Consider the following 26,810-nt stretch of genomic DNA (forward strand, 5'->3'; position numbering starts at 1 on the left):
TATCACAGATTTCAATGTGAAATTAGCCCTCAAAAAAAAGAAACAAAATTTTGTTGGCACAAGCGATCAGTGTAACTGGACATGAACTAGACTTGAAAAAACTTCAAAATTTACAATGGGATGAGAGGTCTGCTTGTGTTGGTTAGCCTATGCTACGATAGCGCTAGGGGCTAGCGCTCCTTCCTTGGCGTTGACGTTGTGCGACACTGCGGTGGCAACTTTCCCAGCTAGCTACAACAGCTGGCACTCAAGCTGAAGCTAGCAAAATAACAGAACTACTAGTACTCGTAGCTCTCAACTTTGAAAACGAGCGCTAGAATCAAACTTTTATCTAACAGACAAATTAAAACAAAGTTTTGTATCTAATTTTTTGAAACTTTAAATCAGGACTGGGCCAAAAATATAGCAACTTAGATCTCACTAGTGGCTTGCAGGGGCAATAGCCCCTATATATATTCTAGTATATATTTTCTACAAATTATTAGCCTCATGGGTTACCCCCCCAAGGGGTTACCCTACCTTGAATTATCGTTTAACATTTTTGTTTATAACTGTGAGCCGTTGATATGTATAGTACTAATTACATACCTGCAAAATGCATTTTGATGTCTGTTCTGTTTAAAATAAAAATTCCAAAGGACATGATGTGTATTTATAACATAAACTTTCTAATCATAATACAACTAAGTAACATTTTCTAATAATAATCTTCACTACTATTATTTATATCTATATAGAGTTTTCTTTGAATATAGGCAAATTCACTTAGAAAAACACATAAGAGATAATGTCATCATCCAAATTGTAATTGTAAAATGCTACTATAACAAAATATCTCTGAAAACAACATTTGTTGTATAGTATCCTTTTTGGTTGATTCCTTGGTCTTTATTTGGTTCCAGTACTATTTTAACATCATCTGGCCGCTTTACCCGGCTGAACGCAACATTAAGTTAAGTTGACCATGGGTAAACCCAAGGTAAACCTGGGTTTTTCAAATAAATGCCAACTTTTGTGAAGGTTCGGCCTTGCACCACAATTTCACCAAATCAAAGTGGTAATCTATACACAGGAATTACTTCATGTTCATCCAATGCTCATTTATTCTTCTTCTATTAATGTTCTCATTTCGAGGAACAATAGGTACCTCTGTGTGTTGGTCTACATTATTACTTTGCAAAAAACAATACATTGTACAGTATTAAGTTTAAAAGTATCAAATTGTTTGTTCAAAAGATTTTATCAAATGTTCACTTTGTATTTGTATATTTGTACATCACTAACAATTTTAATTTTACAATAACAAAATAATGCACATTCAGGTGTGGTTATAATTTTTTTAATCTCATCTGTGTTTACACTAAATAAAAAGACATTAAATTAGATTCCCATGCTATTTAAATGTGAATTATATTATTCCGTAACAACCTTTTGGTGCATAATTAAGAAAAATGAATATTTTTCCCCAAAATTTCATGCCCAGACCTTTAAAATGAGACCTCTCCCAGCATTCTACAGCCTCCCGTTCGCTCACAATTTCATTGTAAAATTTTGGGCTTACGGAATTAGATATATAGATAGATTTCATGAATTGTAACGATACAATTTCCATCACCACACTGCAGAGAGCGGAAAACGCATATGGTTGAATTTTTCTTAAATATTGTAAATACATACGTACAGTTTTCTTTCAGAGCAGTTTAAAAGCCAAGTTTTCCTAGGCACGGAAGTGGAGAGTGGAGAGAGGAATGCGGAGAGTGGACTCCACTTGCTTTAGGTACAGTAATTTAATGTTAGTTTTCCTAGAAGCGGAGCGGAACACCATGTTAATCTCTTTTCCGCTCTCCGCGTTCCTCTCTCCGCTTCCACGCCTAGGAAAACCCAGCTTTAGAGTCAAGGCAGGACATATAATTTGTTTTACTGTACTCAGTTGATTAACCTTGAGGGAAACAACAGTCCCAAATAAACAAAATTAGTCCTGAAAATAGGTGTTTACCGGACGAGTGTGGTTGTTCCCGTGCGAGACGAAGTCGAGTATGGGATTTCCTTACGAGTCCGGTAAACACATTTTGGACGAGTGATGTACGATATTTTACGCCATACTAAATTTTAAATTCCCATGTTATTCTTATGGAGAATAAGTCAACTGTTGTAGTTTGCTTGTTTATGGACATATTTTGATCAAATTTGGAATATACATTGACATTCATTTCTTACTAAACTACAGTATTAACAATTTACAACAAAAAAACTCTTTTTAGCGAATTTCCCATATAGGGAATAAGCTATTACCGTAGTACTCATGGTAAGACCTGGACGCGGGACCGATTTTTTTTTTCGTTTTGAGGTCCCTAGAGGCCAAAAACACCATCCGTTAAAATTCATATATATATATATATATATATATGTGTCCGTCAGCACGATAACTCGCTCAGCAAAAATGATCCGATTTTGATGAAATTTGGTACAAACGTGTAAACCTACGTTTATTCGAACGAGTTCGCGATCCAGCATGATCGGACCATGGGAACGGGTGTTTACGGGGGGTTTTATGGGGTAAAAATAGGTTTTTCCCATTTTTGACCCAATAAAAAACATAAAATTTAGCAATTTATTTCCAAACCATTTTGTAGAGCTTAAAAAAACAAATAATTTAGTAAATTGAAGCGTTGTTATGCGCCTAATGGTTACGGAGAAAATTCCAAAAAATTGTAAATTTAAAATTCTCATGTTATTCTTATGGAGAATAAGTACGGTAAACTGTTGTAGTTTGCTTGTTTATGAACATATTTTGATCAAATTTGGAAAATGTTTTTATTTCTTACTAACTATTAACATTTTACAAAAAAAAAAAACTGTTTTACCCTCCCTGATGCAGCAAACCTAAGTACTTGTTAAACTAATTCTATTTAAATCGGGAATAAATGTTATATTTTTAAGTAGACATTTCAGTGTAAATCCAATCAGTCAAATGGAAATTCGCTTAGTCTGCAGGTTTGCTGCGGCGGGGTTATTTATCCTCCCTAGCTGTTGCAGCAAACTTAAGTACTCGTTAAGCTAATTATATTTAAATAGGGAATAAATGTGATAAGTAGACATTTGAGTGTAAATCCAATCAGGCTAATGGAAATTCGCTACGTCTGCAGGTTTGCTGTGGCGGGGGGTATTTAGTCTATAGGGAGTAAAAATCAGCTGTTGTAAACAGTTGTAAATTTCGACTGTAGTTATCGTATAGATTGTAATTTATTTGTCGATTGATTTATAGAGATCGATGATTTATAGTTATAAGGTTTTAGATGGTTTATTGGTTTGTCGATTGCTCACATATCGATGGTATAATTAGACTTCTCATCCCATTGTTTTATCTATGGTACTAGCTGTTGTACCCGTGCTTTGCAACGTGAAGAGGACCCAAAAAAGAAACATTTTTATCTTTACATCTGTTGCATATAATAAAGTTACACATCCACCAATGCTTTTAGAAACAAAATTCAACTTTTATGGCCTTAATAGAAACGTTTAAGTTGTCATTTTTAAATCTGGTAAGTAGTGGATACCACCATTTTGGGTTTGATTAATTTTAAATCTTGTGTAGGCTGATATGAGAAAAACTTACCATATCTTCGAATAAAACTTTCACATACATGATTTACCTTCATCTCCCTTTGTTGCATACCTTTTTTCTTTATTTTTGAAATTTTAAATTTCTATTTTGAAGTTGCAAAAATACTAATTTTTTAATTTAAATGAACATTTTTTAAATTTCACTCTTTTTCATATTAAATCACAAATCCTTCCATCTTCAGTTTCTTCACTCACAATAAATCATTAGCAAAACTAAGTCAGCTGTTATAATCTTTAGAAATATTATTGTGCCTTATCAATAGTCTTTTGAAAATTTGAAATATTTAAAAAACTATATCTGTACTATAAAAATGTTAAACAAATAATTTTAGTATTAACGACAGCAGACAAAACTAATATGATTATCAAAGCATCAAGGACCAAGGACAAAAAAATGTAATAGCAAATACAGTATATGTTTCATTGCATCTCTGATTCTACTCTACAAAAATATCAACAAACAACTTAATATCATACCAGTTCTTTTAAACAGTTCCATCGTCTATTGCCTTTACATTTTCACACTTACCATTAAGTAAACATGGTAACAGATATTTCATTGATTTTAGAAACAAAAGAACACTGTGTACTGCTTAGTTTTATTATATTTTCCTTTCATTTAATTTAATCAGTGATGTGACAAAACACAAATAATAAATTTATCAAATAAAGTAAATGTGAACTGAAAACTATGTTAAGATAAAATAATAGTATTTAAATCAACGATATACAATTTAGTTATTGATGATATTCTTTAGTTTAATTTAAGCATTGGTATAGTAGCAAAACACAATAACTAAATTTACCTAAATATACATATAAAAAAAACAATGTGATGTGAAAGTTATGTTAAGTTAATCTTACACATGTTAAGCAGTTCGAATTTACTTAAAGTAGACTCCAAATTCATATAAAACATCTATACATTGTTATTTTCTTATTGTTTCCATGAAAAAATATCAATAACATTATTTTCATAACACTTAAGACACCTTAAAATCAAAAGTAGAGCCTGAGGTGATGCAGCAATGCGTTTAGAATATTTTGTTATTTCTATAATCATTGACATAGTTTTTGAATAAATGATCTTTGATAAATTTTTAGATTAAATAAACCAACCACATAATTGTATGAAATATTATATTAAATTTCATTGGATCAGCTGTCTTAAAATGTGAAATATGCAATTTGGCAGTTTTTCTGGTTTACATTGAAATGTCAAAGCAAATGTAAACATTGTGAGTATTCTCATTGCAGCCATGGAGACCAATCAATATTTACTTTTAAAATCCTCACCTCAGAACCTTTAAAGCCAAAGGGGCAATTAAAGCCCATGGTCAGTATATGGAAGTGTGAATAGTCCTATAATGGTCCTTGGTATGGTAACTATATTTTTGTAAAATTTAAGCCCAGTTGGTTCAGTAGTTTTTGCACCTATTAGTAATACACATACAGACAGACACCATTAGATTTTTATATAATAGTATAGATATAGATATAGATATAGATATAGATAGTATAGATAATGTACTGTAACACAATCGTAATAGACGAAATGATTGAATCCCTTACAAAACAGCTGCTTATTTGCATTAGCATTTTTTTAAATCAGAATTTATTTTAAAATCTGTTTAAACAAAATATGAGAACAATAAGTAAAAGAGGTAACATAAAAAATGGCAGGAAGCAAGCACCTGTTCATCAATAAGTCTTGCCAAAAATCGGATCAATCATTTAAATATTTACAGAAATCTGTAGCTTTAGGTCCAGCACATGTACAACACTTTTTACCCTAGTAATGCAATGACTATTGTCCAGCAGATTAACAGCAAGACTGTTCGGATGATATTCTAATTTTTCTTGATACTTTTCGCTAAGGTCTGTAATTTCTTCTTTCACTGATTTAATTTTGAAGTCATTCCTAATTGTAGTGTTCAGTGTTGGGTACGAACCAGGGTGCACCAATAATTCTTCTCAGCGTCTTAGCCTGAAATCATTCGCAAGAATTTCAATGTGTTGGATTTGCTCGAGGTCCCCCAAAGTTGAATTCCGTATGTCCAAATTGGTTTGATCATAACTTTATACAGTAAAATTTTGTTAGCCAATGATAATTTTGAATTGACCTTAGCCAATTGAGTTTACGAATTTTTAATTCCATTTGCTGCCTCTTGCACCAGATATGAGATTTCCAATTTAATTTTTGTCAAGAGTTAGGCCTAAATATTTTACACTGTCTGCCTCTGTTAAAGCTACATTACTGGAGGATTGTAGTCTGTTCTCAGAGTAAAAACAATATGTTTGGACTTGTTTTCGTTGACTTTTATCCTCCACTTTTTAAGCCAATATTGGAGCTCAGTCAAGGCAGCTTGCAGATTAAAGGGAAGCAACTTGAGGGTCCAATTCTGCATTAGCATTAGCAGAATTAAAAACAAGCTGGAATTAGTTTTGAAAGGTTATCTCTACATAAAAATTATTTAGTTTTCTAGCTTTGTTTATTAGTTAATGATGCAATATGACGAAAAGTATGGTTCAACGCACGGGAAAAATACTTTTTAACCCTCGCTCATTTTGCGACCCCGAGGTCGAGGCGAAGCCGACTTCGCCTCGATCTTAAAACTTAACCCACGGCCACCTCTAACTACAGGCCGCGGCCTGGTAGAATTGGCAACGTCGCAAGTGGTGTTGTTTAGTGACAGACGTCCCATAAGATAATAACATGGCAGACAGGTGTCATCAGCTCATTAATTTGCACTTTATTGATTTAAATTTATGAACATAAATTTATTAAAATATTGAAAATAAACCATACAGAATTGACAGGTCAAAAAGAGTCACTTTAGGCCCTAGTGATGAAATATACTATAACATGACATTTTACAGGTTTGATTGTTTGTTTTATTGTTGCGTTTTCTTGTTTGTTTCGCTAAAAATATACATATTCTTCGGGGGGGGGGGGGGGGGGCTGGTGGTCTGCTGAGACCCCAATTCGAGCCTATTGGATGCATACCTACTCTGTTATAGTTTGTTGGAGAGGTCTTTTATATATACATTACTTGACTTGATGTCTTGATACATAATATGATTTATTATATTTTAGAACGTACATTAGGAGTTACAGTCTAGGAGAGCCATGTTTTAGAGAGAGCGGATAAAGTGAAGAAGACATTTAATACGCTGTAAAGTCCGTGGTTAAAACTGTTTGATCACGGCCACCTTCGGTGACCGTGGTTTGATCTATGGAGATTCTGAAAAATTCCCATTCCTGTTGCGCATTCTTTGCTTCTTCCTCTATGTAGTCAGCAGACCAATAGCATGCGGTCTTCAATTCCTCACTTCACTTCCCAAATAAATCTCACCCACCACATCGTCAGCAGATAGAGAATACAGAAAGCACAAGATACGAAGAATCGAGAAGCAGAGAATGAGAGAATTGTTAATCAAAATGGCGTTGTGTGATGTAGATGAATAAGCTGCTTAACTCATGATATTGTATTTGTTTTAATAATTCGCGAGTTCCCCTGTGTTAGAGTAAGGAATTTGCAATGTCTTCATTGCAGTTTGTTGTGCATCCCATCCCTGGCACTGAGGACCAGTTAAATGACAGGTATTTGCCGTTTTAATTTGTCTCATTTCGATGCAGGAAGTCCAGCTCTACCATTTTGGTTCTGGGAAGTGTAATATTTTTCCGATTATGGTATGAGGTTTTTCAATGTACAATTTATACCATCTCATTTTTATATTATTCATTATGGCTTGTTAAATTGAAACCTAAGGAACGAACATTTTGCAACGCCTAAGGCTTATGCATGGGAGTCCTCCTAGGATCCCATGCATAGCAGTAGCCTATGCATCATTTATTTTATGATTGATTACGTTTTAACTTAGTCTGGGCTGTTTCCCTTCTCTCAAAAGAAATACTAATAAGTAGGCCTAATTGATTACTGTCTTTGTAGCAGTATCCTAGTATGTAGGCTGCCATGGCATTGCCCTGTTAAGAAGTTAAGTAGGCCTAGATGCAATATTTAAACCTAGGGCTAGGCCTAACTTACTTGCTTAAACAGGCCTTAATTCCACGTAGCCTACCACAACTAGGCTGGGCTTTAAATTATGTTATTTTTGCAAAATCGCTTGGCCAACCCGACTTAGACTATAGCCTAATAAGTAAGCCTTTGTTAATTTAGTCTGAGGTGTAAAAGGGTTGTGGAGCAGACATAGGCTAGGCTATCTTAACTTGCGGTAAGGTCTGTTAAAAATCTGGTGTGAAAAGGCTTTTGTCCAAGAACAAGGTTAGGGTACCGGTAGGCCATAAGTATTATAATGAGCTAAACTTAGGTCTTCCCTTGTTGCAGTAATAACTTAGGTAGGCTAAACTTGAGCCTGGTCGGAGCCCTTAAAAACTGGGTATTTCTGAACTTTCCGGTCTTCTTTTAAACGTTTTTAAACCATTCCTATGATCTAAATATACAAGAAAATACCTTTAAAGCATTTTTAAGGCGCGGAAACCACTACAAATTATGAAAATATAAATTAACTGTTATGGAACTATTTTCTCAAGTCGCTGAGCACATCGCTTCCCGAGGAACGACTAGCAGAGTGATGACGGACTCGGTGACTAGGCTACCGTAATTTTTTATGTAGGCTACACTTAGGCACCTAGCCTATTTGTCTGTGTTGCCAGCTGATAGGAACAAGGATTAAATAAGCAATATATTGAACCGCATCGAAATCGATATTTAATCCGATAATACCTTACAGGTTAGCCTACATGTTGAACTACATCGTAAACACTGATCTACCTTCCCCACATGCCTTTTCTCTTGTAAAAGCAATTTATGTAACCATTCAGCACGTTTAGTTAGGTTAGAATAGTTTAATTTTATAACAAACCTAACCCAAACTAACCGTTAAATAAACAATCAATATTAAATCAATAGTCAACTGGTAACACAAACCATTCTAGTAGCCCAGGAGTACTTAAGTAGTCACCAGTCTGTATCACTCCGCTCCTCTTTCCTCGAGTAGTGTTGTGCTCCGCTACCTACTTGAGAAAATAGTTCCGTATAGTTTTGTAATTTGTAGTGGTTTCCGCGTCTTAAAAATGCTTTATAGGTATTTTCTTGTTTATTAAGATCGTAGGAATGGTTTAGAAACGTTTAGGCCTAGCTTAAAGAAAAGTCCAGAAATTCAGATTTACCCAAAACTGTAATCTTACCCTTCATAGCTTAACTTAGGTTACATCACAGAGTTTTCCTCCGTAGGCCCTACGCATTTGTTTTTAAAGAATAATAAATATGTTATCACCAGCTGGCAGTTTCAAGTTTCTTACTGCAACCATCCCTCTTATACAATTAGGCCTAGACTACTCCTAACTGTTTAAGAACATTTTGCAGTCACCCCTCACCGCACTAGGCCTACCCCATTAAGTTAATAAGCCTTTTGGGAGCCACGGGGAGGTTAAGTTTTAGCCAATTTTATTTGAGGTTTGCCAGGCATAAGTTTACATGCTGTTTATATGGTTACCTGGTATTTTTAAGTTAAAACTTCGGAATTTAATTTCAATAGGTTTTTTTTTAGGTAAAATAAAATATATTTATTGACATCTCTTATAGGCCTATGTTAAGTTATTTTTACAAACTTAGTCTTCACGATTCTATGGTTTCACAGACTTAAATTTAATGACTTTTGCCTAAAGCCTAAAACTACCTCATTGCTTAAAGGCATCATCAGCGCAGGTCTCGAGCACTAACTTACAATTGGCAAAGGCTATCAAAACGCAAGGCCTATGGTACGTTGTCACCTTTGCATTTCTCAGCAGGGTATAGCGATTTCTGATTTCTGAGGGAGCAAGGGGCTCTCATTGCTCTACATCATGCTATTTTTGGGGGCTCCAGGCAGCTGGAATGATTTAGGCGCGGTGGTGTCGGCAATCTTCTCAGCGTTAGTTACATAGGAATTTCAGATTGTTGAGTAAAGGATTTCAAATATGCCTTATTATTAATTTCTAGTCATGAGTCTGTTAAAATTGTCTGATTTTGTTTTCTGATTTCTATTGCTTCGAAAATCTTTCTTTTGTAAAAGTTGGTTCATTGGGCCAAAACCTTTTACTTTTATTAGGTACCGGTAGGCTATTGAAATATAGTCCTATCATATCGCGTTTCATTTGAATGAGCTGCCACATGACAGATATGTCTTTATCTTGGTTTTTAGTGGATCTTATTAAATTTGTGTTCAGATATTACAACACGTTTTCTACAATGATGGCTCTCTGCAACAAACCGAAACATCAGCTCCTTGTCTCAAGTTTTTGTCTGTGACATGGTCAAAACCTTGTTTGTTCAATTTTATTGTGGTGACTGTGGAAGCCTTTGTTTCTATGCAATTAGATGATTCCTATACAGTATAAGGTAAACAACCCAAATACCGTGGCTACACCTAATTCCGTGATTCTCGTTTTTTCTCACCAACAACAATAAATATTGCTATACGAAATCAATTTTTACCGTTTGGGGCACTGATCTATAAATACCAAAAAATGGGTAACAATTCACAGGTACCTTTGATTGATTGATTGATTGATTGACCTATGGAAACTTGTGACTCGCGGTCACGGTGCGTTCGTCAAAATGACCGCGGTCACGGGGTGATCGTCGGTATGACTCGCGGTCACAGGGTGATCGTCGGTATGACTCGCGGTCACGGGGGGATCGTCTGTATGACTCACGATCGTCGGCATGATTCCACGGTCACGTCACGATCGTCGGTATGACTCGCGGTCACGGCATGATCGTCGGCATGACTCCACGGTCACGGCGCGATCGTCGGTAGGACTCCACAGTCACGTCATGATCGTCGGTATGAGTCGCGGTCACGGCATGATCGTCGGCATGACTCCACGGTCACGGCGCGATCGTCAGTAGGACTCCACGGTCACGGCGTGATCGTCGGTATGACTCGCGGTCACGGGGTGATCGTCTGTATGACGCATGATCACGGCACGATCGTCGGCATGACTCCACGGTCACGGCGCGATCGTCGGTAGGACTTCACGGTCACAGCCCAATCGTCGTTATGACTCGCGGTCACGGTGCAATCGTCGATCCAATAATCGCGGTCACGTCGCGATCGTTTTTATGACTCCGCGGTGAATGACTTCATCTCCTGCGTTCGCGGACCTATCGCTCGCATTAACGGTGTTATCGGCATTCACGAAGCTATCCCACAATGAAGCTTTTCACAGCCTAGAGACTGCAATGCTGTGGTTAGAGCAGCAAGAAGAATGTGAATCTGTTCAATTGCTGTCTTTAAAACGACTGCGAGATTTAGCAGCAAAAAACGAGTGTCTGGACTAAAGCAGAAATCTATTTTGGACTTTTTTAAAATCTCTTTCTGTACACATTCTGATAGTCCAGTTCTAAGTACTGTTGTACATGTTTATTGCTGTATTGTAAAAATAAATCTGGATGTTAATTAATCAAATTTATATTATTGTACAGTTTCCACGGACGCGAAATCAGAAAATCGCCGCCGGCCGCTATCCCTTCCCGTAATTTCCCGTTCCCCATATTTTTCCCGTCAATAACCGATTATCCGAAAAATCAGTTATCCGAACACCCCCAATCCCCAATTAATTCGGATAATCGGTTTTCTTCTGTACTAGCTAGGGAGGTTTCAGCTTCCCCCAACCTTCTGTTTCCCTAATATTATTTCATTATTTTGACACAATATATGTATAACACAAAAAACACAATAAGGATCGCCGGTTTTAATTATTTGCCATGATTAAAAGATTACCATAGAGAATTTATTTTTTATTTGAGTAGGCCTACTGGTAGTATTTATTTTATATTTATTGTAAAGTCGAATTCTGTACTGTACACATTCCGTGGTCACAGGTTTTTTTTAAATTAGGTCACAAAAAGTCCGCAAAAAGTTTGATTTTACTTTATAGTGAACTGGTAGACACCCTGTCAATGTAAACTTAATTGGAACTCATTCAGATAGGAGTTATGTAAGCCTACAAAGAAATATTTGTTTATTTTTGCATGCATTTTAAAAATTTACTCAGCATAACAATTACAAAATATTATTTTTAACAAAGCTCAACTCTTTCAATTAATTAATCTTAATTCTCAGGTATATTGACTACAGTGTTGTGTTAATACTTAATCGAGTTTGTTTACTTTGTTGAAGTTACAGTATCAAATGTTGCTGTAATCTTGAAACCAAGTGTACGTATGGAAGCACTGGTGACAGTTTGTGGTTTGTTCCTCCTTATATGAATTAATTTACAAATGCTCAATGTTTATGTTGGCAAGGATGAGAGTGGTGTCATCTGCAGACATGATTGCTCCACAAAAATCATCCCAGGTATTTTGAGAGGTCGTTTGCCTAGAAAATGTATATAGTATAGGTCCCAGGACTGATCCTGTGGTTATTAGTTGGGATTTTGATTTTATTTTATATATAATGTTACTGTCCTTATCTTCAAGCGTTATCCTATTTTCAGATTAAAAGAAGTGGCAGACCGCTTGAATCGCTTTGGACCGACAGCGCCCCCTGCTGCGCTCGCAGGGATCAGGAGTGCGGTGAAGCGGATCGCGGTTGGACCAAATCACTTTGCATTGTTGTTGGAGGACGGACGAGTTTGCCGTGTTACGTTCTCCATCATCTCAGACAGACTTGACCTGACAAAAAATGACCCGACAAAGAAGTAAATGATTATTTAAATGGATAATCCATTACTTATACTGTTGTTCTTTCTGGTACTTTCCTGTTAAAGGGAACATTTATTGTTATCAATGATTTTTTTTATATATACATTTTTTTGTTTTCCTTTACGATTCATATTCCTTCTGTTTTAATATCTTAAACGTATTAAATTACGAATTTACTGCTGTTCTTGTTGTGGCAAAAATAATATTTAGGATTAAAAAATGAAATTGTTCTATACCACAACCTAACATAACTAACCAAACTTGCTGCCCTATTTCAAAATTCTGTTTGATAACAGTAAAGGCATGAGGGGAATATCGTTACAGCAAGTTTGGTTAGATTAGTTTAGAGCAGTTTCATTTCAGTAAATTATTTTTTTTAATTGTTCATGTTGATACGGAACAATAAGTTATTTATTTCTGTAGTCAGCTGATATGTTTTAATATGTTGATATCTATACATTAGATCGAAAAGAAAATTTTGATATATAAAAATAAACGGTATCAGCATTCTGACACATACTTTCTCCCATAAGTTTGTCAACAACCTTTATCATGTGTAAGCGGTGAGAGTAAATATACGGAAATAGGATTAGTACAATTTTGATCAGAATTTAAAGGACTATAACATACTAAATTTTTATGAAAATCGTTCGGGCCATTTTTGTGAATATCAGATTTTTCCGTTATCTTATGGGGTTTTTTATGGGGGTTTTATGGGAAAATAACATAATTTTCAATAACTTTTGAACCGTAATTTTTACAGAAATGGGATTTGTACTATTTTGTTCAGAATATAAAGGACTATAACATACTAAATTTTTATCAAAATCTTTCGGACCGTTTTTGGAAAAATCCTATTTTTCCGTTATTTTATGGGGTTTTATGGGAAAATCCCCATTAAAAATCAAAACTTCTAAACATTTGAAAAACTATCAAAATTGTAAGGACCATAACATAGCCTACTATGTTAAATAAAAACCAAATTTTTTTTCTAAAATCCTATTTTTTGGCGTACACCGTGAACAATTAACCAATCCTTGATAAACCACCGCGGCCCAGGCAGAAATGGTGGTCGGCTTACCCACCCTGAATTTTAATTCCAGTTTGTTAACCTAGCCCACTTAAACTAGGAATCTAGAGATTTTTATTTCCATCCCATCCTTATTGCTGTTGAAAGGCCCACATGTGAAACTTACACTGAAAGATGCAAGACATAAAAAATAATATTTAAATTTAACATTGTAAAATAAGGCATTGATTGATAAATGTAGCTTGCTCTCTTGTGCAAATAATATAATACATTTTATTTGCAGTATTTTATAGGTTTTCTTTGATGCCTTTTCTAATTGACGTTTTTTTTTTTACTAGGGATGGGCCGATTCCGATTCTCGATACCTTGATACCTTCGATACCAGTGGTATCGAAGAATCGCCGATACTCGATACTTTGCTTCATTGTACGATTCTGAAAAGTGAGGTTAATTAATAATGCTAAACTCAACTGACATTGAAGGTTGTAAAGAGTGGCACATCATAGTTTATTTGAAATACTCTGAAGTCAGCTAATATAAATAATTCCAAGTTCATTATCTCACATTCGTAATAGTTTTATAATCCAAAATAGATTGCCATTGCATTTCAGAACGAGTAGCAAAGGGTCGAGGCTGTGTTTATTTGACAACAGTGACAAGACAAGACAACTAGGCCTATCAGATGTCTAGTTGCCGCCATGTTGTCAGATCAAAGGCAATGTTGCCAGATGGTACAAGCATTTAATATATACATATAATACACATAAGGTGTATATAGTCAATGGTTTAACTCGCATTTTCTAACTCCAAATTGTGGCATAGCTTATAATTTTTTGTGAAAGTGTGGCATAGCTTATAACTGATTATAAGCTGTGGAACAAATTCACGATTATAAGCTATGACATTATAAGATATGAGACCCCACAAACTGTTCAGCTAATTCAGGGCTTCATGGTGACTATTGTAGAAAGCCATTTAGCGATGTATTTTTATCGGTTTTTTTATGTTGTTTCTCTATGACTGAACTGAAACAGCTGTCACGAGTTTGCAAATGGCAAATAAATTGTTTAACCTATGTTTTGGTTTTTTGTTGTTTGTTTTGTTTTCTGTGCGTGCATAGTGTAGTGAGTTTGAGTTGTTCAAAATGGATCTCCGACTCCGTTCTAGTGATGTGACGAACTCCATGACTTTTTTATATGATTCTTTAAGTAATTTAAGTGAAATTGATGATGACAATATTGAAGATGACTTTGAGTTTATAACTCAAGCAATATGGAACATTCATTGTAGGCCTAGGCCTAGATGTACGAATTATGAATTCTTATGAAAAAAAAACACTCTGAACATTTTAGGCCTACCGGTACCTAAATTGGTGATTGTGCTCAATTAATTATTATTATCAATTAATTATTAATTTAATAAAATATGTTAAAATTCATGTCTTCTTGAAATAGCCCTATCTTATTTTTCCTTTTTGGCTAACCTAATCTATGTAACCTTAATAAATTCAATGCAGTTATCTTATTGTATTTAAAGATTAAATAAAGTTAGGCTTTATCATAAGTTCATAAGTTATATGTGTTATTAAATGAATTTTTAACAGGTATCGGTATCGAGTGCGGAATCGAGAATCGAAACCAAAGTTGTAGAATCGGAATCGGTATCGGAATCGACCAATTCAGGAATCGGCCCATCTCTATTTTTTTACCTAAGCCTAATTTTGCTCTAAAGTGGGACAGTTAAGAATAGGTGTACTGCAGTCATAAAAAGTACACCTGTTCCTGTTAGCGAGCTGCAAGTTAATTTACATAAATGTGAATTGTTGATTAGTTGGTTGAAATTGATTAGTTAACAATGTAAGGGCACACAATGATTTCAGCTCTAAAGGCATGTTCGGAGGAGGAAGTGGTGGTGGAGGTGGCTCCTCCCGTCAGCTCACTCGCACCCGAGCCAGGATTATGCGCACATCAGCGGCTCCGTTCCGTGGTGCAGGTGGTCGTAGCTCTGGTGCAGGTGTGATCATGGGCGGCAGTGGGGGCAGTTCTAGCTCATCACGCCCTGTGGTACCCGCTCCCTATGTCCCTGAGGAACTGGTGTCGCAAGCACAAGTTGTGCTGCAAGGGAAGAGCCGAAACCTTATTATCAGAGAGTTGCAGGTCAGAATCTTTTCTTGTGTTACCATTTCTCAGAATCTTAAGCTATAAGGATTTGTAGTTAATGGTAGGCTTTTTCATTTGATCCTAATATCACCTCACAAAATGCTTGAAACCTAATAGGCTCTAAGTGTGTAACATTCCTAACTTCATTAATTAGAATTTTTTAACGACTTTATAGGCTTACCGTCGGTAGTCCAAAATTGTGTCTGACTACAAATAATGTTGTTCAAAGCTGACATGTTTTGTTGCAAATGCAACATCGTCGGAGCTTTACGCCAAAAACATCAAAAAACGTAGTCCGAGGGGTTTTAGAATGAATACTAGGATTTTTTAGCTGTTTGGCATTGTAATTATGGCCTGTAAAGTTATCAAGAGAATTAGATATTTCATTATTAATCTGATTTTTAAACTATTTGGTATTAATAATGTATTAGATTGGTGTATTTAATATTCTTGATCCAAACCGATGCTGATCCGAACATGTGTAAAAATTCATTCCCTTATTTAGCATTTACAAACAGCTGATTTGGTTGCTTTTCTTAACATACTGTTCTCCTTTCATTGCTTCGTAAAAATCAATTACATTTTCCATCTGTGATTTACTTCTTATGTTGTGAGTATAATGGAAAATACATTTTTGAAGATAATTTATCATTTCTAGTTGCAATATAATTTTAATTTTCATCGTAGTAGATTGTTTAATGGGCTATCTCAGAATCAGTGTCTCCCTGCCTCCTAACGTAGTTGAAAGTCCAAACATAAATTTGCAACAAAAACTTGTATTTAAATGGTATTGGTTGTTTCAGCGTACAAACCTAGATGTTAACCTGGCCGTGAACAATTTGCTGTCCCGGGATGACGAGGAAGGAGACGAGGGAGATGACGGTGCAGACTCTTATGTTCCGGAGGATCTTATCTCACTGTTGGACGGAGGCTTCCACGCTGACCACTCCGTCATCATTGACGCAGACGCTATGTTCTCCGAGGACATGTTCGGATACTCTGCGATGAGGATGTAAGTAAAAGGTTACAAATACTGTCATAAGTCATACCTTTCACCTTGTATATATATTCCATATATTATACTAGGTATTCCATTTCCATGTTAAAGCTGTTGCTAGTTTAGAATAAAAATTAATATACAGTAGAACCTCGATAACAAGACTCTCATTTGGATTATTGAATGAGACTTATTATCAAGGTCGACTTCTTATCGAGGTTTAAAATAACATGTGATTAGGGCTAAAATAAAATTCAAGGGGTTTAGAAAATGACACTTGTTATAAAGGACGACTTATTGAGTATTCCACTGTAGTTGAATGAAGCCATCGACAAAATAACACTGATATAAATTTCTGATGTGAGCAGTAAAACAACTGAATATAACAGAAATTTTTGAATGGCCACCATTTCTAAACTTATTTTTAAATAGCCAAAACTTTGAAATTAAAATTAGATTCAGCCATATAGGCTAATGCTACCAGTGAAAATTAGCTTCATTTTTTAATCTAGTTTTTCTATGAATCAGAATCAGGATCAAAATCTTTATTGCTATTGATCAAACATAAAACTATGACCATTTTATTTACAAGGTATTCAGTTTTATTTCTAGCCTATTAAAAAAAAGGAATCCAAATTGTCTTGTTATTGTCTATACCAGTTACAGCACTGGTTTTTTTTTTATTATAAGAATCTCAAATACTTTTAAGAGGAAATGGTTCAAATCTCTCAAATTTCTGTGCAAATGAGTGGGATACCCGAGTTGATAACTACACTTGTAACCTATTATTTGAAAATTATTACATTACAGATACCATTACTTTTCCATCTTATCTCTGATAATCATTGTTGAGTTATGATTTTAATTTTCTTAATTTTTATGTTTTATGAAAGCTTATTCTCTTAAAAAAAAAAAATTCTCAGTCCGACTATTTATTGTTGTGTGACTAAAATTAATCACTTAGTCTTAAATAGTTCAAGATAATATGATTTGCTGTTTTTACATCAATGACTTTATTCTATATAATTGTGTGTGATAAATAGTTTAAGATAATATTGTGTCACATTCAGCCGAGGAATACCTGGCACGAGTGGCACAAGACGTCTACCCTCCAACCCAGAGCGAGAGCGTAGTGAGAATCCAGAGAGGGAGAGGTCTGACAGAGGAGAGCGCAGCGCTGATAGAGACAGCTTCTCTCGCTGGAGAGACAGACAGTACTTCGGACCACGGCGCTGGCTGGAGACAGCACTTCGGGACTCAGCCTGGGAGCCTGGTGAGTGATAATATAGTTTGAAACATGGCTGTAATTTAAAGTAGGCCTATATTTGCAGACCAAAGATCCAAAATAGATTAGTACAATTTTAAAAACCATCCACACTTATAATTTTTAATGGGCGATATTTTACCCGTTTACCTGTGGGTTATATTAGCAACATTCTAAAGTTTGGTTGGACTCATGTTGCCAAGTGTGTTCATCCTAAAGATAGTCCTAAAATTTCAATTGTTGACTAGCAGATACAATTACAAAGTAAGTTACCGGTTACAATACAACTGACTTATTCATTTTTCTGTCAGTGATATTATCATATTGTGTGATTTTTTTACTACGTTCAAAACACTTAAGTTGTTAAGTTTGTGAATGAAGGAGATGGAAATGGAAATGGCATTACTTGGAACGCTGGAGAAAAGCTACAATCATTGTCTCTCTTTTGAAGAAAAACTTTTTTTTACAGACAACAAGAAGAAAGAATTTGCAACGGCCAGTCCCCTGTGGATGTCGGACGATGTGGAGTTCTGGCCGGAGCCTGCGCCCAAGTTTACCAACATCGCGGCTCTGCACAGTGAACTGATTGCTCTGTCCAGCAACGGACAGTTGTATCAGTGGAAGTGGAATGAGACTGAACCTTACAAGCATTCCTGTGAGGTAAGCGTTTAATCTAGACAATCCTACTGTCTTTGATGTTTGGAAATAAATCTTTGTTTAGTAGACAGAGACACTCATTTGGATCTGGTTTGAACTTGATATGGTTCAGGCGGCCTCCTATCTACAACCATTGATTGACTAAGGAATACTAAAGTAAACATCCTATCTATAGCCAATTTTTCATAAAAAACATACTGTACTTTGATACTGTACTGTTTTCTCCCTTGATACTTAATAGATTAATGTGACATAAAATGGTGCTTTTGTTTACAATAAGCTGTCCTCTCAGGTTGACTTGGTTAAACCATTGAGGAGAAATTTCATTATGCCTCCCCCCAGACTGCTGAGGAAGTTTTTCCCCCAAATTGCACCCATCCATATCTCATTTTGCCCTCTTCAGTTCTTGTGTCTGGTGCTAGTCAAGTCCGTACTTTTAGCTCAAATGTTGCGTATAATTAAATATTTAAAGTTATGTGAATCATGTTTTCAAGGCAGAATTATTTCCCAAATAAATTCAACCAATATATTTTTATAATTTGCATGTGGACTATTATATTTAATATTTGCTCCTCTAGTGATCAGATGTAACATAGTTATGTTTGCAGGGGTCACCACATCACCCCAAGACTGTTCCTCTGGGGCTGACCAATGAGAAGGTGGTGTTGTTGTCCGCAACAGCCATCCGATGTTCAGTAGCTACGGAGAGTGGCAAGGTGAGAATCCTTGAAAAATATGTTCACGATTTTGACTATGCAGGGTATTACTGATCAGTAAAAAAGTCAAATGTCACTGGTTTTGACCTAAGGGATAAGGTGTTTTTGATGGGAGTTTTTTTAAGTAGTAGAGATCAAAGTCACTCTTCCTTTTTTCTGAGCAATGTGAGTTAAAATAATGTTTTATAATTATTGATACAGACTGATTTCAGAATCTCCCATGATTGCGGCAAATTGCGATCATCTCCTGCTGTTTCGCCTGTGTCTGTCATATATAAATTTGCAAATTTGGCTATGAAATCTGTGAATTGTGTGTTCAATTTTAAAATTTGAAGGGAACAGTGCATAAAATATTTTTCATAGTTGAATGTTAAGTTAATTTCTTTTTTTAAATAAACTGCATTGAATAGTCCAAAAAAACTATTTGTGAAATAAGACATTGTCAAAAATTTTTACATTCCAGGTTGCCACTTGGTTGGACGAGTTACTCGCTCACGCCGCAGGCAAGCTGGAACATCCGGCTACTGCTTTCACAGAGTTCACGCTAGATCGGATCACAGCCCTTCACACTTGCACCCTCTACACTGTGGCCAAACTGGAAAGTGGAGCACTCTACTGGTGGTCAGTATTAAACCGATTCATAACATATACAGGGTCCTCAAAACGTCAAGGAATAGCATTTAATTTTTTAATCAATAATGGAAAAAATCCCTACACATAAGTTTTCTGTCAAAAAATAATTTGTTAAGAAAAATAAATATAATTTTTCTTCATGCTGGAAACGTTTCAATTAACGAGATCATGAGTTTAGTAATATTGTACATCAAATCAACTTTATCTATAAGGAGAACCCAACGCCGCAAAACCTGACCTCAAAGGTTTATTCGTTTCATGACAGTAGCAGTTATTACAAGGAATAGCAACTTAGCCTTGTTTAACACATACAAGTTTTTAATTTTAACCGCTGCTGCTTGGGCTATAACCTTTCGGTCAGGCTTGTGGGTATGTGTTTTCTATGTGTAAACTAATGTAGTACTCGACCCATGCTCTTTTTTTAAAAAGATTTCCCTGTGATCGTTTCTAGTATGAAAAAATCATCTTTGCTCAAGTTGATTTTTTTGGTAGGACTGTAGTGTAGGTTCTTATTTGCAAAGATTTGTTTCATTATTTAATGTTAATTGTTGCATTTAATTTTTTTATATCTGTTTCAAAAAATAACAAAATGGAATGCATTTCCTGGACTTTTTTAACAAACTCTGCAACACAAATAAAGAGGGCGAGGACGTTTCGGAAGATGTAGTTTTTGTCAATAAATAGTGGAAATTTTAATGCTTTTTTCTAGGGGTGTGCGAAGCAGCAAAAAATTTTCGATTCGAAGCAACGATTCGATTCAAAAGATTTTCGATTCGATTCGATGCAACTCGATTCAAAGCAATACGGTATTTTTCTATTCATAATTGTCAATTGAGTGGATTAACAATAATTAAAATTTATCACATTTGTGTAATACAAATTTTTGTTGATGTAGTATTAGGCCTATTCATACTTACATATGAATTTTAGGTGAAAAAATATTTATTTTCAATCATATGTATTAGAATAACTGCTGGAAATACCAGTGAGCTGCTTTACTTGCCTATTTCATAATTTTTACTTGGAATTGGCTCAACTGCAAGAAAGAAGAAAATATTTTTTTTATCAAGACACTCATTCTCATTTTAATAACTGTTTAAATAACTAAATAGGTACCGGTAGCTAAATTACAACAAATTTGAATGGAACTTAATATAAAAAGACCATTAAGAAATAAATTTACATATCACAAGTTTAGGGCCTGTGGACCGGCTTCAGGACTGCAAGCAAGAAGAAAATAAAAATAATATGTTTCCACCATGCAACATGTATCATTCATTCCCTGCCTCCTAACCTCCTTAGTATAATAACCTCACACTTACATTATTTGTTACATCATCATAAATAAAGAATTATTATTGGCATCAGTAGGCCTACAGCTTTACATAGGCATTATTTTTTTAGGGCCTAAAATAGTAATAGGCTAGAAGCAACATGTCAAGTGGAGAACTCATTGAAGAAAAGATATTGTGTAAACTAATTTCCTATAAAACTCAAAAACAGTAAATAACATACAAACATTGTTTATGGTATAATTAATAAGGACTAAAAAATGCATATAATGTCATACAGTGTAGTATAGACCTACCGGTACTGCAAGAGATTAAAATCCTAAAACAACTGATTTTGATAGCTAATGAATGAAAAGAATTAAAAATCCATAAAATGAAGCTAAACAATATCACAACTAATTAGGTACCCGAAAAGTAACTCTTAAATAATAATATATAGAAGATTAAAATAATATTAAATCAAGAGACAAGAAAGTTAAATGCTATCTTCTAGTGCCCTTGGCAACACAGGTCAATGTTTTTAAACTACCCTCAATGTTTTTGGAACAGCAGGGCCTTTTTCTCTTAAGGAAGGGTAGTAGTATGTCAACAAAAACAATGAATCAGTCTCACCAGCCAGGCCCGGGCAACGATGTGTGAATTCAAGGTCATAGACCCTCCCCCTCCCCTCTTACACCACCCGGTTGCTACCCAGTTGCTTCAATTGCTGACAAAATGCAAGTGATGAAACAAGGAAGTAGAGACAAAGAAATATATTTCTTTATTCAAAAACACAAAACTGTTAGAGATTATTTTCAAAGAAATTAATTCAATGTAATTTGTGAGTTGTAAATATTGTATTGGATCTTAGAAATATATTTTTTTAACACTATTTAACCAAGATACAGATCTGTTCACTATATCAGATATTATGTAAAATACTAAAATATATTTTTAATTAGGTATTGAATGAACAATAAATGATTATACTAGTATGTCTGGATAAATAGTCTTTCTATTCTTTTGACTCTGTTGACTCTTTGCACTGTTAGTGTTGCGTCTTTGTATTGTTACTCTTATCAGTAGACGACTAGACCTGGCTCTGGCTAGTGGCAGTGCGGCAATTGCTCTGTTGTGTCTTTATTCTTAAAGGTCGTGAGCCAACTTAATTTTTAATTCTCATTTGAACATTTTAATTCCTCTGTAATAGATATAATAATATAAGAGTGTTTCTTTGGAAATAAATTATTCTTTTTTTTTCTTTTGCCCCAACAAAAATTCGGGGACGGGGACCGACAGACACCTAACAAAAATACCAAATGTATCAGTCTATAACATTGATCTCACTAGTTAAGTATTAAGTAACAATTTTTCAGACTTATTTTTGAAATGATTTTGGAGTAACCTACCTTGTTTTGGCTAGGTTCACAGTAGTAAAATATTTCACACACTGCTTACATCAAGACAAAAAACAAAACCTCTAATCATTTGCAATGTCAAAACAAAAAAATATAAAACAATTAAAGCTATATTTAATGCAAAGAATGTATTAAATAAGAACGCCTTCGTAAAGGAAACGCAACAGCAACGCGCTCCTGTATTGCGGGTATTGCATTGACTTTCTGCAGGCGTTTTTCGTATATGGATACTGACTCCCTCTTGAATCGAATCGTTTTTTGACCACCACTGAATCGAATCGCGATTCGATGCATCGAATCGAATCGAATCGAAATTTCGATGCATTTTCGATGCATCGCACACCCCTACTTTTTTCTTTCAAAAGAGATCTGCAAATATTGTTTTAGCGAATTTCCCATATAGGGAATAAGCTATTACCGTAGTACTCATGGTAAGAAGTAGGGATGGTCAAGTCTCGAAATTTCGGGAAATTTTCGGGAAATTTTAAATCTCGTTAAACGAGACAAGATTTCTTTTTGGCCGAGATTTTTATCAAGACAAGAATAAAAAAAAAAAAAAAAAAAAATTAAAAACGCCTGCAGAAAGTCAATGCAATACCCGCAATACAGGAGCGTGTTGTAGTTGCGTTTCCTTTGCGAAGGCGTTCTTATTGAATTAATTCTTCAAATGTAAATATTATTTTAATAACATTTGAGAAGTTTTGTTAAGTGTTAGCAGTGTGAGGAATGTTTTATTACTATAAAAAAAGTCAAAACAAGTAACTATTTTAACAAAATTAATATTTTATTTTATGATTTATTTTATTTTAGGATAAGTTGAACTCTATCCTAACTGATATCACTATGTTTCCTAATCGTAGGCATTTTTAATAAGTTAGGCGTGATTAATAAAAAAATGTTATGCTGATGTTTTTTAATAAAAGATTGTAAATATTCTTGCCTATTATCATTATTTTTGTATTCAAACAGTCATCTAACAATGTTACAAAATCAGGTAAAAATTCCGAACGTGCATTTCCCGTTGTGTATGAGAAGGGAAATCCCGTCTCGATCTCGTCTCGAAATTTTATGAGAAATAAAAAATCTCGTCTCGTCTCGTCTCGAACTAAAAATCCAATCTCTAAGAAGTAAACTGTTATAGTTTGCTTGATTATGAACATATTTTGATCAAATTTGGAAAATACATTTATTTCTTACTAAACTATTAACATTTTACAGAAAAACAAAATACTTTTACCCTCCCAAACAGGCAAATGGAAATTTGCTTGGTCTGCAGGTTTGCTGTGGCAGGGGTATTTAATGTTATTTTAATTACTGTCATCTGTTACTGTACCTATACACAAAATATCTTTCTTCAAATAATCACTGATTGCTTTCTGAACTTTGTCTTCATCAAGTACGAGAACATTGAATATCTGCTCCATTCCATTTGCTAGACCAACTACCAGTGTCACGACAAACAATTCCTGTTGCCTAATTTTTCAACATTTCTTGTTATTAAATTGAAATAAGTCATTTTGTTACTATTGATTTATTTTTTAAAGGAAACTAAAGAAACAGCCTATTAAATGTTGTAATATTTTTGTCATAGGGGCGTCTTACCATTCAGTCAAAGGAAGAAGTTGTGGGAGAAGTACAGGGCCAAGTCTCGCAAACAGAGACCATCAACTGGATCCCCGGAAATAACTACTGGCAGTCAAGTTTGCATGAAGAATTCACCCATATACCAACCAGGAGCAGTTGGTAAGCTCTTACTTTGTGCTCGTAACATTGAAATTAAGTTAAGTTTGATAATCTTGTTAACCAAAATTGGTTGGCTTTTACTTGTGCTATCATTAACAAATGCCCACAAATATGTTAATTTCAGGGATATGGTGGTATTTTTTACCTATAGTAACCACAAAACGAAAAAAAATCCAAACCTGGGTCTAAGTCTCACCATGACACATAGAGTAATGGCTTATTCCGTATAGGGAAATTTGCTGATATTCCCCACAGGGAAAATTTGCTAAGACTATACTGACTTAACATTGAGGGTGAGAGGGATAAACTTAAACTTTCCTAACAAGATGTAACACATGGGGTTCCATTCTTAATTTATTTGTCATCAAAGTATAAATAGATTAACTAGATTTTTAATCTTCATAGAGGACATTGTGTGATATGACTTTTCCAAGGAGATTAATTTGATTTAAGTTTTTGTAAAACTGGCACGCCAAGCTATTTTAATTTGAAAATGCTATACCATGAATAAATCCACAAATCAAAATTAATTTACAATATTGCAGGCTTCTGTATCTCCGGAGGTGTGCCGAAAGTGGGCCAGCTACAGAATGCAGCGTGGAACCTCAGTGACACGAGTCGCTTCAAGCTGATGGCTCCCGTGAGTCAGACCCAGAGCCGAGGGTTGGAGGGGCTGTTGCCAGGCAGTAGTGGCAAGTCTAGGGATCACAAGGAGACAGCTGACCGCATAGACATGCCTCCACCTCCTAGCCCTGCCAGCTCTACCTGCAGCGATACTGGCTCTACCTCACACAGTAAGTATTACCAGTAAATACAGTTAACTCCATTTAAAAATCAGTTTTTTTAACCACAGGTGGGTGTCAAATGTTATTTTGATTCAGAGATATCTACATCAGTAGTTGCCGAGATATAAAAAGATTATACACAAAATAAATATATTTGTTAAAATAAACAACATTGGGTTTCAAGATCAGTGTACAGTAGTCGCAGCTAGTCTGGGCGCGCGGACCCTAGTGTACTAACCGTTCCCCATGCCAAAGCCATGAAGACAGCGCTGATGCGCTGAACAACCCCAGAGAGCCGTGTGGGCCAGATGTTTTTGGAAGTGAGCAATAAACACCCCCCGCCCTAGCGCTGCCGCGCGCCCAGACTAGCTGCGACTACTGTACGATTCAGGCCAAGCCGGGCCAACTACCTCCGCTACGGCAGCCAATGCCTGTTGCCAAGCTAATTTTTCAATTGATTCAAACAAGTTAATATAGTTTCGGTACGGCAAGGTACGGTTATAAAAAGGTTTTTCTGTATAGTAGAATCGCTCTTAAATTGAAAAATAAAGTACCTGTAGGCTTTTTTTATCCTAGCCAAAACTTTGATTAAAAAGGTGTTCTTTGTTACAATTTTATATTGATGAGAATTGAGGCAACGAATAATGTTTTATGAATTATTAGTTTTATGAATGTGAGCCTAGCCTACAAGCTTGAGCGAGAACCAAGTTATAAAATAATTGAGCTCAAGAAGAGTTTTTAAACTTAAATGTTATCACGAGCGCAGAATGTGACTTCAAAGAACGTATATTTAAAAAGAATTCATGCTTTTGCTGTAATTTCAATAGACAACGTTAACGTTTTTTTTATTTCATGAGACATTGATGATGTTTCCATTACCACAGGATATTGGCAGCATTTCGCTATGTTCTCGGAAGATGATGATAAAATTTCCGTGACTGCATAATTTATTCTTTAAATACCTGCTTAAAGTATTCTTTGACAACTAGTTTTGGTTCATGAATCATTTTGCACAGTGTTCGATTTGTAAAAAAATAGGTACTGGAACTGTAACCTATTTAATGTAATTTGTACTCATGTATGTACCAAATAATGCCAATATTTTTATCTTTCTGAAAGGGAGGTACTCCGCCACGTTCCCCCACAAATCGAGCAATGATCTTTAAGTCCTACAAATAGTCTATGTTAAAATACTTAAATTCGAAGGCTGTTATAATAAAGTTTGATAAAAGCGAATACACACAATAAACATCATTATAAAAGCAGTCTCCAGAAAAAATGAAAGTTTGTTTACCAGTAGACAAATAATTTTTCACTGTATCTTAATAATAAAAAAAAATAAACACTATGTGGTATTAGTTATATTTTAAAATGTAAAGTGTGTTTGAAATTATTTTCAGAGCGTCCCAAAAGACCAGCTGTCAAAGAGGATGCTGAAAAGAAGGACGAGGAAAATTGGTTTTTGAAAGATGTCATCTTTGTGGAAGATGTGAAAAGCCTTCCAGTAGGTAAGTATTTGACAATAATATTTTATTCTTTTACATGTTTGTGCTTAACTTTTAAACACTAGCCTACGTACAAATCTGAAAAAATTATACTGCACTAGCGTCTGAGTTGAGTAGCTCAAAACATTATTAAAGATTTCTGTGTTTATTATATGATGAACATGTCCTCATAATTAATTGGGATCAACACCGTTTCATCAGTATTATGATTTTCAGAATATTAGCTGGCTTTACCATCCCTCACACAGTCAGCTAAAGATGTATGTACGTACATTGCGCATTGCGGCGGTGTAT

At 35.1% G+C, this 26,810-nt stretch overlaps 1 protein-coding gene across 4 annotated transcripts in view; it reads left to right on the forward strand.

The window, feature by feature from the left end:
• The first annotated feature begins 7,047 nt into the window (after positions 1–7,047).
• LOC128993380 (E3 ubiquitin-protein ligase UBR5) overlaps positions 7,048–26,810 on the forward strand; it is a 76,441-nt gene continuing 56,678 nt past the window's right edge. For all 4 annotated transcript variants that reach the window (XM_054417247.1, XM_054417248.1, XM_054417249.1 and 1 more), the window contains exons 1-11: positions 7,048–7,228; positions 12,131–12,334; positions 15,248–15,524; positions 16,331–16,539; positions 17,595–17,797; positions 18,258–18,448; positions 19,054–19,161; positions 19,625–19,782; positions 24,075–24,226; positions 24,772–25,020; positions 26,412–26,519. In XM_054417247.1, coding sequence (XP_054273222.1) covers positions 7,167–7,228; positions 12,131–12,334; positions 15,248–15,524; positions 16,331–16,539; positions 17,595–17,797; positions 18,258–18,448; positions 19,054–19,161; positions 19,625–19,782; positions 24,075–24,226; positions 24,772–25,020; positions 26,412–26,519 — 1,921 coding nt within the window. In that variant the 5' untranslated portion in view covers positions 7,048–7,166. The remainder of the gene's footprint in view (positions 7,229–12,130; positions 12,335–15,247; positions 15,525–16,330; positions 16,540–17,594; positions 17,798–18,257; positions 18,449–19,053; positions 19,162–19,624; positions 19,783–24,074; positions 24,227–24,771; positions 25,021–26,411; positions 26,520–26,810) is intronic.

Source organism: Macrosteles quadrilineatus, unplaced genomic scaffold (genome assembly GCF_028750875.1).
Source record: "Macrosteles quadrilineatus isolate MER2022 unplaced genomic scaffold, UCM_ALF_1.0 Scaffold_4__1_contigs__length_99947679, whole genome shotgun sequence".
In the NCBI taxonomy this organism is placed as follows: Eukaryota; Metazoa; Arthropoda; class Insecta; order Hemiptera; family Cicadellidae; genus Macrosteles; species Macrosteles quadrilineatus.